The 17,822-nt window shown below is 40.1% G+C and overlaps 1 protein-coding gene across 2 annotated transcripts; it reads left to right on the forward strand.

The window, feature by feature from the left end:
* Positions 1-1,175: 1,175 nt before the first annotated feature.
* LOC119647169 (sporulation-specific protein 15-like) lies at positions 1,176-17,618 on the forward strand. 2 transcript variants are annotated; one of them, XM_038047974.1, is made up of 7 exons: positions 1,176-1,542; positions 1,600-1,677; positions 4,257-5,027; positions 5,090-5,224; positions 8,001-12,561; positions 17,126-17,246; positions 17,318-17,618. In XM_038047974.1, exons 1-7 carry the CDS (start codon positions 1,393-1,395, stop codon positions 17,373-17,375), a joined length of 5,874 nt encoding a protein of 1,957 aa, XP_037903902.1. In that variant the 5' UTR covers positions 1,176-1,392; the 3' UTR covers positions 17,376-17,618. The 2 variants fall into 2 exon arrangements, with proteins under 2 accessions (XP_037903902.1, XP_037903903.1); XM_038047975.1 differs by having other exon boundaries at positions 17,126-17,230.
* Positions 17,619-17,822: the final 204 nt, after the last annotated feature.

The following is a 17,822-nucleotide window of genomic DNA, read 5'->3' on the forward strand; positions in this document are numbered from 1 at the left end:
CCCAACGTGCGCGGGCACGGTTATTGGCAGCCAGCAGAGCCTATTTGAGCTTATATATTACATTACAAATTTTTGGACCCTCCATGAGGATGGACAATTTGGAAGCCTATATAATAACGAAATCTTTGAACGATACCACGATCGGCTGGTTGTGAATAAAATTTTGCCTAATAGGTTATGGTGGGCGGATCACTTAATCTGTATGAGTGAAGATGATCCAGTTCTCACTCTGCCTAATATGGAGCGAGGGTGTAGTCACCATGAGTTCGCTCTCGAGAATACCATATCAGGAGTAATCCGCTTGCGATTGTATCTGTTTCGTCGATGAAAGTTGATCAGAGATGCATAGTTAAAATAGACAGTAAGCAACCAAAAGGCCGGCTGAAACAACTATGGCTTGATGCGCTGGATGGGGATTTGAAGCCTCGCAACTACATCCAAATCAGGTCTTTGATAGAACAAAATGGCGGAACAGCTAAAAAAAAGAAGATATGTGTGTAAATATATGGGAATATTAATATTTTATTTCCTATTATTTATTTATACTTTGAATCAACGCTCAATTAAAGTTTTTACAATGAACAGAAAAAAACCTAAAAAAATAGAAATAAAATGACTCCATTTGGTATTTTATGCATGTGAATAATAATCATTCTTAATGACGCTTGCGCATGATAGGATGAGGATCGATTTCTTTCAGTTCAGCGTTAAGGGTTTTATTCAGTAATTATTAATGTTACTTAATGCAATATAATGTGGGCATTCTGTCTGGCCGCAGCTCACATTCTCAACATGTGTTTGGAATAGGAATTTTATAAAATTATACGTATAAGCCCTGTAACAAGGAAGAGGAATCCACCGAATACTTCTTACGGGAGTGCCACACCGGTGGACATAGACGTCAGATTTTTTCAATTTTTCTTAGTGCTACAAACTGGTAGCGGTTGCAGTGGGTAGACTCACATCCACTAATAGAAACCCTACAATTCGGGATATTCGTTAGACGGGAGCGCCGAATACAATGAACGACTAGGTCTAAGCGTTCTAGAACTGAACGTCTGCCCCACCCTATATCCGCACATACAGGTCATCACCCAAAAATTTTAATACTTTGTAATCACTCAGCACCCAATGAATTTTCATCTATAGAAACGTCATAGTGGTTTTATGTTTCGAGTGAAGAACGTGTTTTTTAAATCCGGCGAATTTCCGTTTTAAAAAATTTATTAACAGAAAATTCCTAAGTCGTTTTTAATTGTCCTGGTCCGTATTTTTTAAATGTTTCTTCAAGGATTTGTCTAGTATTTAGACTGATTTTATTTAAATTTTACCTGGGACAGTGTACAATCACACTAACCATTACATAAACTTTACCAATTTTGAGAGTGGAAAATGGCCTTTTCGACGCAACGAGACTTTATCAATATTCCGTCGCGATTGAATTCTGAACATGCCGGGTCTGAAAGTGAAACCTCAGAACGTCAACCATTAACTTCGACTAGAATATACAATTCAATTTTGCCAAATCTTGCAGATCTTTGGGTAAGGAAATGTTGTTTAGTTCAGGAATAGCAAGTGTTACTGATGAGTTTTTCTTAGAGTCGTTTCAGCGGGAAAAATGAAGTGCCACACAGAAGTAAAGCAGGAGCTGAAAATCCAAATGATTTGGTCCAAACGGTACGTTTAACTCAAATTTTCTAATTGAATATGGATAGATTATGCAGTCTGAACCCTACTTCGAGCAAATGAAACCAATATCACAATAATATAAAGCTGTAAGAAAACTGTTGACTCTAAAGATAAAGTTATTCTATGCAGGATAGATAAATACGAAACCAATTACTTTACAATATAGAACTATTGTTTCGACATTTTGGGATTCGTCTGTATGTGGCTGTCGGGCGTCAGTTGAGATTTTAAAAGCTACTTGGTGCCGCTTGCTTCAATCATATGGTTTGCTGTTTCTTCATCGGTTTCTGTGTACTTCTAGCTCTTTAGACTTCGTTTACCCACGTGCTGGCTACCTTCTTTACCAAGGATCCGCAGCAACTTTTAGGACACTTTCAGCGGATCAATTTCTTGGCAAAACTATCTCATTCAATTGGCATTCTGCTGTCGATGACATCGTATTTGACCGTGTTGAAGAAAATGGGTTCGTTACGTAATTTGAGGACCTGCAGTTCGGTCCCGGATATTCCTAGGCGGGTTGGTGAAATGACGTGACCCACGGGGACTTTATGAAACAAGGAATTGAATACAACAGCGAATGATGGTACACAGGGTGATGTGAAGCGGCTTGAGAGCATCGCGAGCTGTGAAGGTTTAAATTTTTAAAATACAATAATATACCATTGTTAACTTAAAGTATGGAAGCAGACTCTCCATTTTGAGGCCTAGTCACTGCCATCGTTTTTCAGATTTGGTTGAGTAGTTTCTGGAAATCTGTCCTTAAATTGGTTGACACTTTTCGGAACCCTCTACTCTCTTTGAAAGCAGTGTCAAAACTAATATTCGCTTCGAAAAGTACTAATCGAGGCCATTTATATCCCCAATGGCTATATTCGGTGAACAAAATTCGCATCCCTTCTTTGCGTGTATGGAAACCCCTTCCTGTTAAGTTTAACGTAGAACAATGTAATTCATCGCACTCCAAACTTTCTACCAGAATCCATATGTGTTAACAGTTTCTGAGAAAAATACGTGGACAGAGAGACAGACAGACAAGAGCGGATTTTAATAAGTTTTGTTTTCAACAAACCATTAAAAACAATCATGATATGATGTATATAACCAGGTATCCCGTACATTATTTGACACAGCGTTGATAGATTTGCGCCTCAACTTTTGCTTTGCCAGCTAGGAGGCGATTTCAGCTCCTGTTTCCGTGCGTTGCACTGCCTCCCAACTTGGGCCGGGTCTAAGAGTTTCGATCACCTAGTGTCGATGTGTGAACTTTCAAAACAAATGTGATGGACATTAACATCATGGCATGTTGGATGGATCTTATGAACTTCTTGTGAACTTCGTCCTCCTCCTAAATGAAAAAAATATCAAAGAATATTATCTCCCTGTCGACTTTTTATGGTCAGTTTAATCCTTGCAGTGTCGCTATCACATACCTAGGCCGTTAGCCAAGATGTCCTGGAGGCCAAACCAATATGCTGGAGCGTCGTCTAGCGCTCCTGTTGCCATACGATAAGTCAGCATATTGGGGTTTTAAGCCCCCGTATGTTGCACGTCCCTTCACTGGCCTTAGTTACCAACATTAGCAACCAAGCCCACAGGAGGGCCATTAGCCAGTTTCTTCCCGAATCTTCTTGACATCCGACCCAGGAACGCCGAATGCAAGAAAAGGTCTCCCAATATAAACTTTTTCTTCTACTCAGCTACCAAGCATCTCCTGGGTAATGTTGAGGTTTTCCTGGGTACAGTTATTTCGGTACCTCTTCGTTATTATTGACAGAGTGATGGTTAAACCGGTAAAGTGTCTGCCTCTTATCACCCTACGGCAAAAACCCCAAGCGTCTTAAATATTCATGTTCATCTTTGAACTTGTCCCCCTGCTATGAGTTTACCACTTGTCCACCACTAAAAGTAATGATAAAGAAACTGAAGCTGAACTGAATGAAGAAAAAAATTAAGGAAATAATTACGATGAAGAGTTCAGAAAAGGGGCGGATATGAGGCATACATTAGCACTATTATAATTTACATTTGGAAGTTGGAGAAAATACTTATTAAACTAAAGCAACTCAGCGACTCTATCTAGGGTTAGCTGTACGTCCTTCCGCACATCTTCGAAGGAGGACCGGTACTGCGTGAGCCATTCATTCGTACTTTCGTTGTCAAATGTAGCCTTAGAATGCATTGCGATAATGCAGTCTTTACAGCAAGGAGTAGGTTGTTCCTAACTTTTTCGCGCAATCACTATCGTAACCTGATGAATTGGTGCCATTGTACCAGACCTACTCATCGTCGTTTGCCGGATGAACTTTCTTTGCTCCCTTTCGGGTTGGACAGTTGGGACTGCTAGAGGACGATTTCCGCATTGAATTGTCCTTAGCCACATAAAGATTCTTTAGTTCCTTAGCGGATCTTCTATGTTAAGCTTCCTCACTACGGCAAGGTGAGAGTTAATCCTGGAGGGATAAGAACAACAGTAGCAGCCACTATCGTTTGCTGATTTATAGTCTCCAATCTACCTCATCTACTATAACATTTATTGATTTTATGGTTTCCCTTTTTTTTCTTTTTAGGGTTATTACGAAAGCGACTCCGGCGTTAACAGTGAACCTCAAAGTGAGCGAGGTATCACAAATTTTAGACATTTTGGAAATAACGATAATTATGAAATGCATCACAATGTCACCTTGGATAACGTAGAAACTATGCTGCAAGCTTTGCAAAGAGAAGGAAAATTCACAGTTGATCGCGTCATGGAACTAATAAGAAAATATCAGGCATATATTAAAGATCTTTTAGTTGAGGAAAAATTACCCGAAGGCGGACTTAAAACGCTTTTGGGACATATTGAAAACTACAGCACCAAAATATTATCTACTGTAGAAAATTTAACCGCTCCTGATGGAGTGAAGGAAGATTTAGTGGAAAACGTGAATTATCTTATGGCATCTTTGAAGACGTTTATGTGTGAAACTGAACGTGAAAATGAGAGCATGTCTCAAGAGTTGCAGAGAGTCAGCTTCGACCGACAGAGCTTACAAGTTTCGCTGGACAGATTGGCTAATGTGGAGGATAAAATACTGGATCTGAAAACACAGGCTTCAAAAGCTAATGATCTGCAAAAGGAAATTTTAGACCTCAAGAAACAATTAGAGGATTCGCAGAACAATAATGCTGCCTTGGTTGACTGTTTGATGCTGGCCAAGCAAGGACAGAGGGACAGTGAAAGCAAGTTCAAGTCAGACTGCGACAAGATTTTTGATGAAATGAAGAAGTGGAAAAGCAAAGCGGAATTAGTGAATGATATGTACCAGCGTGAGATGTTAGAACTCGAAAAATGGAAGGTTGGTGGTTTTTGAATGACTCAGAATGGATTATCCTGTGAATCACTAAAATTTATATTTAGATTCATTGCAGCAGACTAAGTGTTGAATTAGACAAGGCGACGGAAAGGATATTGCGTGGACATGAAACAAAAAGGAAGTTGTATTTTTCAGAGTCTATGCGAACAGAATTGGAGAGGCAAATTGAAGAAATGATGGTAAGTAGCGAGAAACAGGATATCTCTTCAACAATATTGGCTAATGTCTATTAATGAATCATCTGGTATAGCCAAACTTCTTCTGGAACTATATTAGACTTGTAATTAATAATAATCGTTGGCGCAACAATCCAATTATGTGTCAGAGCACTTTATTCAAGACAGCAACGGTGCACTACAGTACACTGTACGAGGCGATGTGGTCGACATTGCACTGTCACCAGTGAGATTTGAACCGCGGCCTTCTGTACGACAGCCTTACGCTAGCCTACTTTTCTTCTGCATACTTTTCCTGTCATAAGGATAGAGCAGTTCGCATACCTCTTTTTGAAGGAGTTAAACAAGAACTTTAGCGGTTCTCAGTCTATATGTTTTTAAGGGGGTGGAAATCTTTGACAGATACTGTTGACGAAATCAAAATATGGGCTTTTTCGGATCTTGAAGAAATGAAATGTGCAATTTAACCCTGCGCAAGTACTCACGTTTTTTCTATATGCCGCAAAAGTCTCAACATTCTTTCTCTGCAGTAATTCCTTAATGGAAAGAATCGGCGAACGGATCAGTCAACCTTCTTTTTGTGAGAATAAGCGCGTTATTTATTTTCATCACAGTACTGTCTTTTAAATAGGATTAGCTTTATTTGCATCGTATATTGTATGTAATACCCTTCCTCAAACTAAAACTACTGCATAGAAGAAGATAAGGCTCGCAACACTGGCTCTAAACAAGATACAAGCACACTGATCTTGTTATTTTACGCCGTTATCTCTGCCAAAGCCGTGACCATTTTGCATGCTTTGTGGCAGTCACATTCCAAGTGCTGCTTTAAACTGAGCTATGCGTCTATCATCATATTTGATAGATGCCTGGTGGTTATAATTTGAATCCAAAATCTAATGTCGGTAGGCTTCAATTCGCCGAATTAAATATATCTCTCACCTATTATTTTCCCCTTAAATTTCATTATCGGCCAAAATAGTAACAAATTTAATAGTGTCAATGGTTGATTCAGCTTCAGGAAAACCATACTACTGATACTACAGGAGGATAGACATTTCGTAGCTTATATAATGGCGACATTTATAAGGAATACCATGACCGCTGGTTGTGGATTAAATCCGGCGCAATAGGCTGCGTGGACGAATCACTGTATGGGTGAGAATGATCCAGCCTGATACACCTGATATTTTTTAGTGGCAGTACACGGATAACGCTCCACTATCAGTTGAGTCTGTCGCCTATATATTACCTTTCGTGATTCTGTAAGATTCGCTTACCTTGGTGATTTCTATCTCGGTTTCGTAAGCGAGCTGCATGATTCTGCTGTTGTGTATGGATGAGTAAATCCTGAGCAACAGCTCAATTATTGAGTTGGACAGTTCTTGTTGCACACCTTGGCATATGTTGTTTGCCCCCACACTTTTTGCATCATTTGAGGCGTTCAATACTGCTAACAATAATAATAATAATCGTTGCCAAGCCAAGGTTATTTCTGCCGGCTTTCACGTCGTTTCCCATCGACTTCAATGTTGAGATCAATCTTAGAAAGTGAATTTTCATCAGCGTGAAGACTCCTTCTTCTTGATATATTTGCAAGACTTCCAGCTTCACTGTTTAAATCGCAGTAGAGCAATTTAACCCAGATTTTAAGATTGGGTACTCGACATCCTTCATGACCACTAAAAGCAGTGGGTTAGAGTAAAACCTCTTTCACGCTGGAATCGTGTGATTCATCTCGGACATGGTTCTGTAAAATTTTTCTCATCCGATCTACTTCTCGTGCCATTCAGGACCAAATATTACAAATTGCTTTGTTCCAGTAATTCTGAGTTTTTTGAAGAGACATAACGACAGTAGGCAGACATAGCATCAGCATTCTGCTATACATAATTAACCACAAAGGCGAGTCTCGGATCCTTGTGAGACGCCGCATGTTGCTCGCTATATTCTCAGTTTTTTATTTGGATCGTAACACAGAACCACCACAACTTTGAATTCTCCAACAATTTAATCGACGAAGGTTCACCCAATGGTTTGTTCAGCTTGGGAATGGGTACTAGCTTCTATTTTGTCAACCACGTTGAAAATACTCCTTCCTTAAGATACTTGGTAAACGTTTCGGTTAGTATATTCGGCGTCATCTTAACTGCTGCCTCTTTCTCGGCTTCTTTTCTCCAAACTTTTCTGAGTTAACGGTGGGATTTTGGCAGCAGTCCTCACATTTTGCGGTAAAAAATTCCTCGCCTTTTCATATTATCGAGTCACCCTCCATAATTATAAGCCTAAAATCTCCCCGTTTATTTTTTACAATAGTAGCTTTTTTCCGTGCCCTCTGTATAGCTCATGCGGTTACTCATATCCAAATCGATTTATGTTTCTCTGGCTATGTTTTCTGGTCTTGCGGCATTCCTCAATTTTAGAGTTTCGCCAAAAATTAGGTCTCGTTTCTGGGAGCCAATGCACTTTTCGCCGTTATATTTTGTGGCAGGGCCTCGTTGAATGTCTCCTCATCAAACTTATTGCTTGTATTTCAGTGGCTCGATAATCACTGTCTTTATGAATGTGCGATTGGAGGTCCCTAACTAATGTGTCGCTAAAAATGCACCCCTTTTTCTAAGGTTGAGTTGTTTGACAGGCCCCTCTCTCGCGTTGCCTTTCCATGAACTCGTATTGCCGCTTTTAAACCGACTGAATACAGGATTTCTCAGTATAATGTGATTTGTCATTTCAATTTTCGTTATATTAAACAAACTAACTTGAATTAAAATTTGTTCAGGGGATCATCAAAGAACTGAACGAGAATAAAAATGCAAATGCAGACGCGCGCCAGGAATGCCATCCTAGATGCCAGAAGGCAGTTTCAAATCTTCTAACTCAATCTAAAAACACTTTACAAAGTATTCTGGAAAATGTGAGTGAAGAAGTGTTGAAAGGGAGGGAGAAGTCAGAACAAAGCATTGTTCAGCTTAAGGAGGAAAATACCAAATTAAGAAAGGAGATTGAAAATTTAAAGAACAAAAATGATTCTGAGAGACGCCTTGAGGAACAAGTGCAGAAGCTTCAAAAAGAACTTGAAAAGTGCAAAACTCCAACGAGACTCAACATGACAGAAAGTGGTTCAACTGACAAGTTAAGAGAAGAATTGAGGAAGTGTCTGGAAGAAAATGCAAAACTTAAGAGCCCCAAGGAGACGTCTCGTGATGCATCGATTAACGGTGAGTTGCAGGAAACTATTAAAAGATTAGAGAAAGAGCTTGAACAATGTCGAAAAGAAAATGTATATTTAAAATCAATGGCTACTGTAAATGGAAATCAGAGTGTGGAGCAGCTGCAGTCCTCCCAACAAGTAGTTGTTGTAAGCCTAGGACATCCGCCAGAATTGCTTAACTCAAATGATTGCAGTCGTGAAACACAGAAAAGCAATCCAGACCACGGAGACGGAGGAACTGAAGGTATCATCATAGGTCCGCGATCAGAAAGTTTAAACCAATCTTTCCAAGATTGTCAATGTGCGGAAGAGCTAGAATGTGCATACACCAGTGACACTCTAAGCGAAACCCTTTCAACATCAAGCTCGTTTGGTACTTCATTACTATCTCACAGAAAAGACTTACAAATCGAGCACTGCAGTCATGAAATGCAGGAGGTACAATTACTCTTACTAAGAAAGGACAAAAAAATCAACCAACTTGAGGGAGAATGTGAAGCTCTTCAACAAAAACTAGCCACGCTCACTGATGAAATGAGGAAAAATGAAACTTCAAAATTAAATTTTGAACAAATTGAAAGGAAATTTTCAAGATTGACAGAAGAACTTCAGGAACAAGGAAATATAATCCAATCAACCAAAAAGCAACTAAAGGCGCAGGAAACTGAATTAAAGAGGGGTGCGACGCTTTTGTCGTATGTGCAGAGTAAAAACGAGACACTGATTGCTGAAAACTTACGCCTACAAGAAGAAAAATGTGCAAAGGATGCTATTAAGACCGAGAAGGATCGACTGAACGACGATCGTAAGAACCAGGACAGAGATCTGGAGGATTTACAAGCTGAATTAGAAAAATCGCGTAGAGATACTGAAGAATACAGAAAGGAATTTAATGAAAAGGTTCGCAGTCTGCTTGAAGAAAAGTCGAGACTTGAAACAGAAAATGCAAGGCTGGCAAAAGAACTTGATGGTTTGGATGATGTGGTTGACGAAATTAATGCCGAACGCAATAAAAATCGAAGACTGGAAGAACTTATCGGAGATCTTGAACAAAAACTGGATCATATGCATAAACGTAGTATCAGGGAGCAATTTACAGAAGCACCCTCGTCTTTTAAACAATACATAGAAAGTTTAAAAGACCAGCTTGAAAAGGAGGTGCATGAAAATAATTGCCTTCGAGATCAACTTGTAGAACGCACAAAGGAACTTGAGGTCCTTAAAAAGTCTATGATGCAGCGCAATTACGACTGTTCGAAAGTTAAAGAGACAAGAAATAAGAACGATATGCGCGTACTCCAATATAAACTAGGTAGTAATGATGATATGCCCCTTGACTACAAACAATTGACTAAAGAGTTGAGGGCACAGGTGGATCGTGAGAAGCAACGCTATCAACAACTCCACTCGAAATTTATTGATTACGGCAAAAAAATTGAAGAACTTGAAACAAAACTTGCCAATAAAAAGGCGCACTTAGAGCGTGAACTGGAGAATGAGGGCCTTCAGGTTGTGAATTTCAAGCAGCGGGAGAGCGAGGAGAGCAGCCACTTGTCTAATAATGCCCCGGGAAAAGTGAAAATCATAAAAGATGAAACTAAGGCACTTCACGCTGAACTGGCCTTAGAATATAAGAAAAACGCGAAGCTCGCCCAGAAGTGCAAAAAATTGGAAGCTCAAATAGAGGAATTGAAAGATTTATGCGAGATGAAGGAGAATCAAATTATATTTTTAAAAAAGAAACAAAAATATTATAAGCAACACAATTTTAATTTATACAACTTAGACAATAAGCCAGAGTTGGAAAATAGACTCTTGCAAGCTTCTAATATCCAAACACAGATTTCCTCACCAGCACAGACATCTCAACCGCTTCCTAAGAAATCACAAGAATCACAGGATAGTTCCACTTCGAAGTCAATCGAATGTCAAAGCATTTTGGAAAGTGCAGAATATCAATTACCTACAAGACAAAGTGAAGTAATGGATTTCAAGGCTAGACGTCAGGGTCCCTTGGCGTCTGAATTACCACTCTTCAAGCAAAGTACAACAGTTTCAAATATAAACAACCGAAATTATTCGAAATCGGGATCTGCCACTTACCTTGCCGCTCAAACAATGGCTGAAAAATATGTATCGCCTGTAAGACAATCATCACGGATGATTCCTCATATTGAACAGCAAGGGTGTTTGACTTCGCAAACATATTCAACATCAGAATCTCCTGAATGTCAGAGTGTTTTGAAAGAACCAGAATACAGGCAAACGCATGCAATGAGCTCCATTACTAAGCAACAAGAAGTTTCGCCATCCTTGTCAAACGAATCACAAAGTGTCCCTAGGATTTCAGGCAATATCATAGCCTATCAATCTTCTACATGTAAATCGGGCAATAAGTTGAAACAACACAAACGTCTTCCAGCAGAGTCAAATGAAAATCAGAACCCCTCGAAAGGTGATGGACCTCCTAATGTTCAGCAACAAGTACAACTTTCGAACCCTAGCCATCAGCATGCTGCAGACATGAAGATCTGTAAATGTTCGCGCGTGGGTACATGCACACACCAAATACGAGTGCCGATTCCGAAAGTAGAATCTCGAGGCGTCTCAATGACGTCAGAACCACCTAAATATCAAAGTTCCCTGAAAAGCAGTGATCACCAGTCACGTGCAATATCTCTACAAGAAAAAATTGCCAAGGCATCCCAGGAGACTCAAACGTCTGAGTCAATAAATTTTACATCAGATGCAGTCAAATCAGAAGATCATGTACTGACGGTTTCAAAGAAAAAGATTTCAACATCAGAATCACTTGACGATCAAAGCATTCCAAGGGACGCTAAATACCGACCTCAAGACAAACCAATGGGAGAGGTTATGGAGCCCCAGAATCATTCAACATCGGAATCTCCAGCGTGTTCGAGTATTTTGAAGGAAGATAGTTCTAATCTTCCTGCAAGGGAACTAGGAGGCCAACAAATTTTTACATTCGAATCTTCCGAACACCCGAGTAAAATAGGGCTCGGAAACAACTTTGTACGAGATTACTCGTTGCCGTCACAAAATACTGAGAGACGCGGTGCCAAACTTGAACAATTAGATTATGAGTGTCCCAGCATTACAAGCACCTCAGATGAAATATATTCGGAGCATAAAACATATGCTACGCAGACTACCAACAACCAACTGACCCTTGTTGGGTTGGCAAACAGTTTCCAGGAAATAAATGATGCAATCAAGCAACAGCTCCAAGCTGAAAAAGAGAACTCCCAGATCCTAGAACACCAAGTGAATTCATATAAGCAAGAAGTTGAAGAACTATCGAGTAAGCTGGACCAATCTCGAAGCCAGGTTGCTCAGCTTCAAAATATCCTCAAGAGACGTGAAAGCAAAATCGAGGAACTACAAGAAATGGTCGACAGCATGAAAGCAGGAGTAGGGAATCATGATGAAAGAGGTATCCAAACAATTGACTCCCCCATCGCTTCAGGTGCAGCCTCTAGATTGCTTGAACCAACTCTAGTTCACCATCGTCCCTTCCCGGGAACTAATCACTTGCAAAACCAATTAGAGGCGCAAATAAAACGTAATTATGAGTTGACTAAAGACTTCAGCGAAGAAATCACAAATACGCAGGCATTAAAGCAAGAACTCAAACAAGCTCAACGAGAAATCCGGAAGTTATGCAAGTGTGTAGAGGAAGTTGAACAAGAAAAAGCGAAGCTCAATGAAGAAATTCAGAAACTAAGGGACGAAATTACGCATATGAAAAGCACTTGTAAAGAGGAAGCTAGTTTAGATAAAAAAGATGAAATCGAGAGGAAAAAGAAAAATTGTGGCTGTAATGAACCGCAGTGCCCAAAATGCAGAACTCTCCCTGCAAAGTCAACTCAAAGTAAAAACACACAAGGAGCTCAAGGACGGCTTCGTGCCATTTGCAAGAAGATAGAAGAAAATGGATTAGAATCCTTAGATATTAGGGACTTGTCATTCCTTCATCGTGAAGTTTATACAATTGGCAAGAACAGAAGGATTTCCGAAAGTGAACCAACGCATGACAAATGCTGGAATTTCGTGTCGAACCTGCCACCAATACCCTCAAATCAGGAAGAAAAAATAATGGCTAGGGGTAAGTATTGAAATTGGATCATCTGTAAAACTTCTAGTATTCGAAAAAGTAGAGGCATATGTATTTTTGGATTAATTTCACATGCTTTCATTTGTGATAGCAAAGAAATTGAAGAACCTCATTGAAATTCGAAAATAGGGTTAAAAACTGCAATATTTGAATAGCTAGTAGAGTCGATAAGGATTCATTAGGAATCTCTAAAGCATTTGCTTGCATTTTAGGACACCTGGAAGTCGTAAATGAATGAAGTGTAATACCTTTAACTGATGGTATTATGGGCGTTGCAACCATCTTTTCGAAGCTCCAAATTTCTTTGGTTTTTTGGCTTCCCGAACCTTCACCGGGAGTTTTAGTTTAGTGTGGCTGTTTTAGGCAATAGCGGCTTTGTTGAATTACGGGATGTAAGACTTGTTGCTTGGCGATCGGCTAAGGTGGACAATTTCTTCTTCGTTCAAACTATGCTTCAATATCTCAAAAAATCACAGAATAAAATGCTTCATCGATTTCGATGTGTCTGGCGTGCTCTACGCTCTAGTACGGGTATTCCGATGAAACTCATAGCTATTATCAAAGCGACATGTTGGCGCAAGTTATCGCGTGCCGCATCGCGGTAAAACCTCAGACAAAGTTAAGCTGTCAGCTTGGCACTAATGTTGCTCTTTATTGTTATCGGTGACGTTCTTCAACGTGCTATGTCGAGAGGACTACGCTGACTCCATCCTGAGTTTGGAATAAAAAATTGCGAAATTTACTTGGAAAATTCGTTAGTTTCGTAAGTTCTGAAATTAGTTTGTAAAATTCTGAATTGCGTTGGAAAATGTTGAATAAGACTTGCAAAACCTATAAAGTTTCATGCAGGAAAAATTGGTAAGAGCTCGAATATATATAAATACTAGGCCATCCTAGATGGCGTCGCATATGAATCACTCTGCCCCAGCAAAGCTTTTGTCGAGGATAAAGGAAATCGCGTATTTGCGAACCCAATATTGAATTAGACAACGTTGGTGTTGATGAAAGTAGCGAACCTTGGATATCGTTTGCAAGATACCTTGACTTCATCCTCTCAATAGAGATGTTCGCATTCTTGCTGTTCAAGTTGGTGTTGATGTGATGTGAATCCGTGTACCATTGTGTTAGCAACTTCTTAACAGTGATGTGGACAAGAACGAAGTTTTTTATAAATGAACGTTGCCCTTTTCGAATGGTGTACTATTGGGTCGGGCGAAGGTCCCTCATGTCGTCTAATCCTCTAATCAGCTGCTTGCTCCGGAGTGGGGATAGCTTCTAGCCAACGTGAGAGCGATCCAGGATGGTTAGAAAGTATCTGAAATCCTGAGATAGTTCCACCGGTCCGATAATGTCCAGATGTGTTGGAAACGTTGATTGGGCATCTCAAACGGTTGGAAGTAATTTTTGGTATGCCTTTCGACTTTTGATCACTGACCACTGATACACGTACGAGATCACAGTCGTACGTCACGATGCATATTTGGCCGAACGAATAGTTTTGCAGGTAGGCGCAGCTGTGGTACGTTATAAAAACGGTTTTGCATAGTGTCTCTGGAATAAATGGCCTGATTACTGCCATATATCTTTCACTGTAAGTTGAGTGATTGTCCAGCATCACTGGCCGCTGCAACGATATTGAATTTGACAAAAGAAGACCTTATAACTCAGAATCTTTGGTACTCCGATCGCCGATGTCCGATGGCAAGGAAATTGATTCTACTCTGGATAAAGCATGGGCAATGATGTTCGATTGACCGACGTGCTCAATAGTTCTTGTAAATTGCGAAATAAACGAGTGTTGCCTATTTTACATGTGAGAAGGCTTATCAGTTTTCTGGTGAAAGGCAAGTTTATGATCTGTCTTCAACACAAAATCAGCACCTTCAAGTAAATATCGAAAATGGCGAATACTAGCGTAAATAGCAAGAAGTTCGCGATCGTATTTGCTATATAGCTTCTCTGCTCGAGTCAGCTTCCGCTGGAAGCACCCTAAAGGCAACCATCTATCGTCGTGCTTCTGTTCGATTTCTGTTCCTACTACCACCTTAACACGCACTGAGGGAGTATCCTGTCTTTAATGAAAGAGCAACATTGCTTCAGCTATCGAATTTCCACATCGCTGGAATGGCTCGTCAGCCTCGCTTGGAAAGAAACGACGGCAATAATTTAAGGTCAGTAAGAACCTTTTTTCTTCCTTCTACACACGTAGGACATATACTAGCTCCTAATCGCCTCTACTCGTGAGGCGAGTAGAGAGATATCGAATCGATTGTTGTAGCTAAGGTTTTAGATTTCATTGTTACCAAATTTCTCTATATTGGCCACTACGCCAAATTTTTCAAGACGTTTGTACAGTAATCGAAGATCTGTGTTATTCAACGTTCTCAGACGTCACAAGAATGTCGTCAGTGTAGCGAACACAAAAGTCCAACCCTCGGAGTAGACTTACCTTTGTATTTCCAATTAGCCCAGTGGCAGTGTGCATTCAGTGGTTTGTAATCGCCACATGGCCCCCAAATTCCATCTTTCCACCAGATGCAGGGGGTTCGCCCAAGAACTATCTGAAGGGGGCAGTACCCTCGGTTCATCATAAATTCGAAGCGGTGCAAAGTAATATGATGGTAAACCTCGCTTTTCACACCACTTTCGGAAATTCTTGAAGCAGGTTATGTGATAGCAAGAAACACTTCCGACTGATAACAGTCTTGAGAAGTTCGGGCGGGTCGGGTTTTAGTAAGCAAACTTTCGTCATATCTACAACGCTTTCAAAACGCTGCTAGCCACTCGACCGGCAGTCTTCATACACATCGCACGTATGAGCTGGGAGGACTTCGAGTTCAACTCGTAACTCCCTATCCTCCATATCTTCGGATACTGCAAAAATTCTCAAAGAAACTAAAACCCTCTCAATTGCGATAGTTACAAGCCTATCACGATTCTATCTTCCTTCGAATCTTGAGGCAGACTTTAAAATCTTGAGGCGGACTATAAAATCCCACATAATGATACCAATAATTCAATTTTCGACTTCTAATTTGCCAACCGACCTATACACTCGGTTGAGCAAGCCCTTCTCATTTTGAAATCCGACGTTCTTCTGGGTCTGAACCAGAAAATCTTGGCAATTGCTGCCTTTTCGATCAAAGGAAGGCTTTCGACTCCATATGGCAGTATGAACTAGCCTTTTAGCTTTCCAGAATACTAACCTTCTATCTGCACCCCTACAAGCTAATCCTTAGCTTCCTAGATGAGCAAAAATCCCAAGTCCACATACAGTCCCACCACTCGGCAGCTGAATCATGTTCTATTGGCTTCCCGCAAGGATCAATTCTTTTTGTCATATTCTTCTAATTGTTTATCGCCGATCTCCTTAAAACACCACTACATCCAAATCCCATACGGGTCCTCCAATACGCGGATGACATGATCCTCTATACCTCCACCAAAAACATCCCGATAGACAAAGCCCGACTGAATTCTTATTTAGACGAGCTCTACAAATACTTCTCCAAATGGAAATCATGACGGGAAATTTGAAACCATCCTGTTCCACGGAAACACCCGCTAGACGTACTTCATATCACCAAGGCACTGCGCCGTGCAACCGATGCCTTCAGATCCCTATGCTCTATCATCAAATACAACATCCCTATACTCCAGCTTATCCGCCCCATTTTCATTTTCGGCTTCATTTTCTGGTCGGACTTTTCCCTATCCCAAATAAAACGACTCCGGCACCAAGTACGCAAAGACCTCAGTCGCTGTTCCAACACCTTCAAAAACAAAGATCGGCCCAAATACATTTCTAACCCGATCCTGTATGACTTCTGTCAAACTCTTCGCATCTGCGCCGTTCTATCCCTTCATGCTCTCAACTTCCTTACCAAGTGCCAGTCACATCCCAACCTACTTATTACCTAGACCACGCAGATCAAGATCATTGAAGAGAACTTTCTCCAAACTCTTCTACTTCTCAATTGCTCTACTTCTCAATTGCTCCCAACACTGCAATCCCAAAGCGGCCTTTTTGATCTCGCAGGCAGAGTAGTCTTCGACACCGGATAACTACCCAATTTTACAAACCTTCCCATCATTATCCCCAACCCCAGCTTCTAACTCCGAAACCCCTTCCGCATGTCCCCATCCTACCTATATCCTCGAATCCTCCCTCGTCCACCCCCGTTTTATAAAAATTTCCGCAAGTGGAGGTTTTTCCGACTTTTCCTCCGGTAAATCTATTAAATAAACTTATTGTATAATAGTTATTTCAGGCTTTCTACCTTAGGTTAAGATAAACTGTTAAGCTGAAAAATGTTATATTCAATGTTATATTCGTAGCGGAGGTTACTTTTCATGTGCTGCTTAATCCCAGCTCAACGGGCAATAAGAAATGATTAGCTTTTTGGAAATTCTGTTTATTTCGCTTGCTAGTATTATTCAAATTCAAATTCGATTTTTCCCACGGACGCCTAAATTTTAATTGTTTTTTTTCTCTCCTTATTAACGTCACTTGGTCCAATATACCATTAGCAATAAACAACCTTTTAATTCACAGTGAGTTACCTAGAAACAGAGCTCGATAATGCTAATCAAGTTCTTCAACATTTGAAGAAGGAATATGAGAAGGAAGCCAAAAACGATGGAAGAGATCGACAACGGGGTGGGGAAACCAATAAGTATAATATTGTCTACATCAACTTATGTCATTTGGTTGTCCTTTTTATTAGCGACTGTGATTTTTTTTCAGGGTGCCACCAAAGAGCGTGGCTCTTGTAAGGAAATTAGTTGGGAAGAGGATAGAATAATCGTAGCTACTGACGTGCAAGACTTCCATTACATATGCTTCTTTGCATGGTACAAATATTAAAAATGATAAGTAAGAAATTGTCCTTCTGTGAAAATGAAAAGAATTTATTTGTAATGTTTGCGCAAAATTGCGCGTCTTAAACTTATTATTGTATCAAAATTTTTTTGTGATATTATTATTTGAAAATTTGTTGTCGGAAAGAATTATGCGAGTGAAATATATCATTAGAGATCTATTATTATTCTATGCTGGTTTTCAAATTTGGTTATGTTGTCGAAGCATATAAAAAGGGATGAACTTCTGGAAATATACCCATTCCTACACTTATCAGCCCCTGAGTAATTGCCGGCTGAGCTCTCACTAACCACTCACCAGTATGGACAAAAAGTGACTTAATGACTTCTTTGGTGTTTAGGACAAGGCGACTAAGAGCTTAGTTCCAAAA

This window comes from Hermetia illucens, chromosome 1 (genome assembly GCF_905115235.1).
Source record: "Hermetia illucens chromosome 1, iHerIll2.2.curated.20191125, whole genome shotgun sequence".
Lineage (NCBI taxonomy): Eukaryota > Metazoa > Arthropoda > Insecta > Diptera > Stratiomyidae > Hermetia > Hermetia illucens.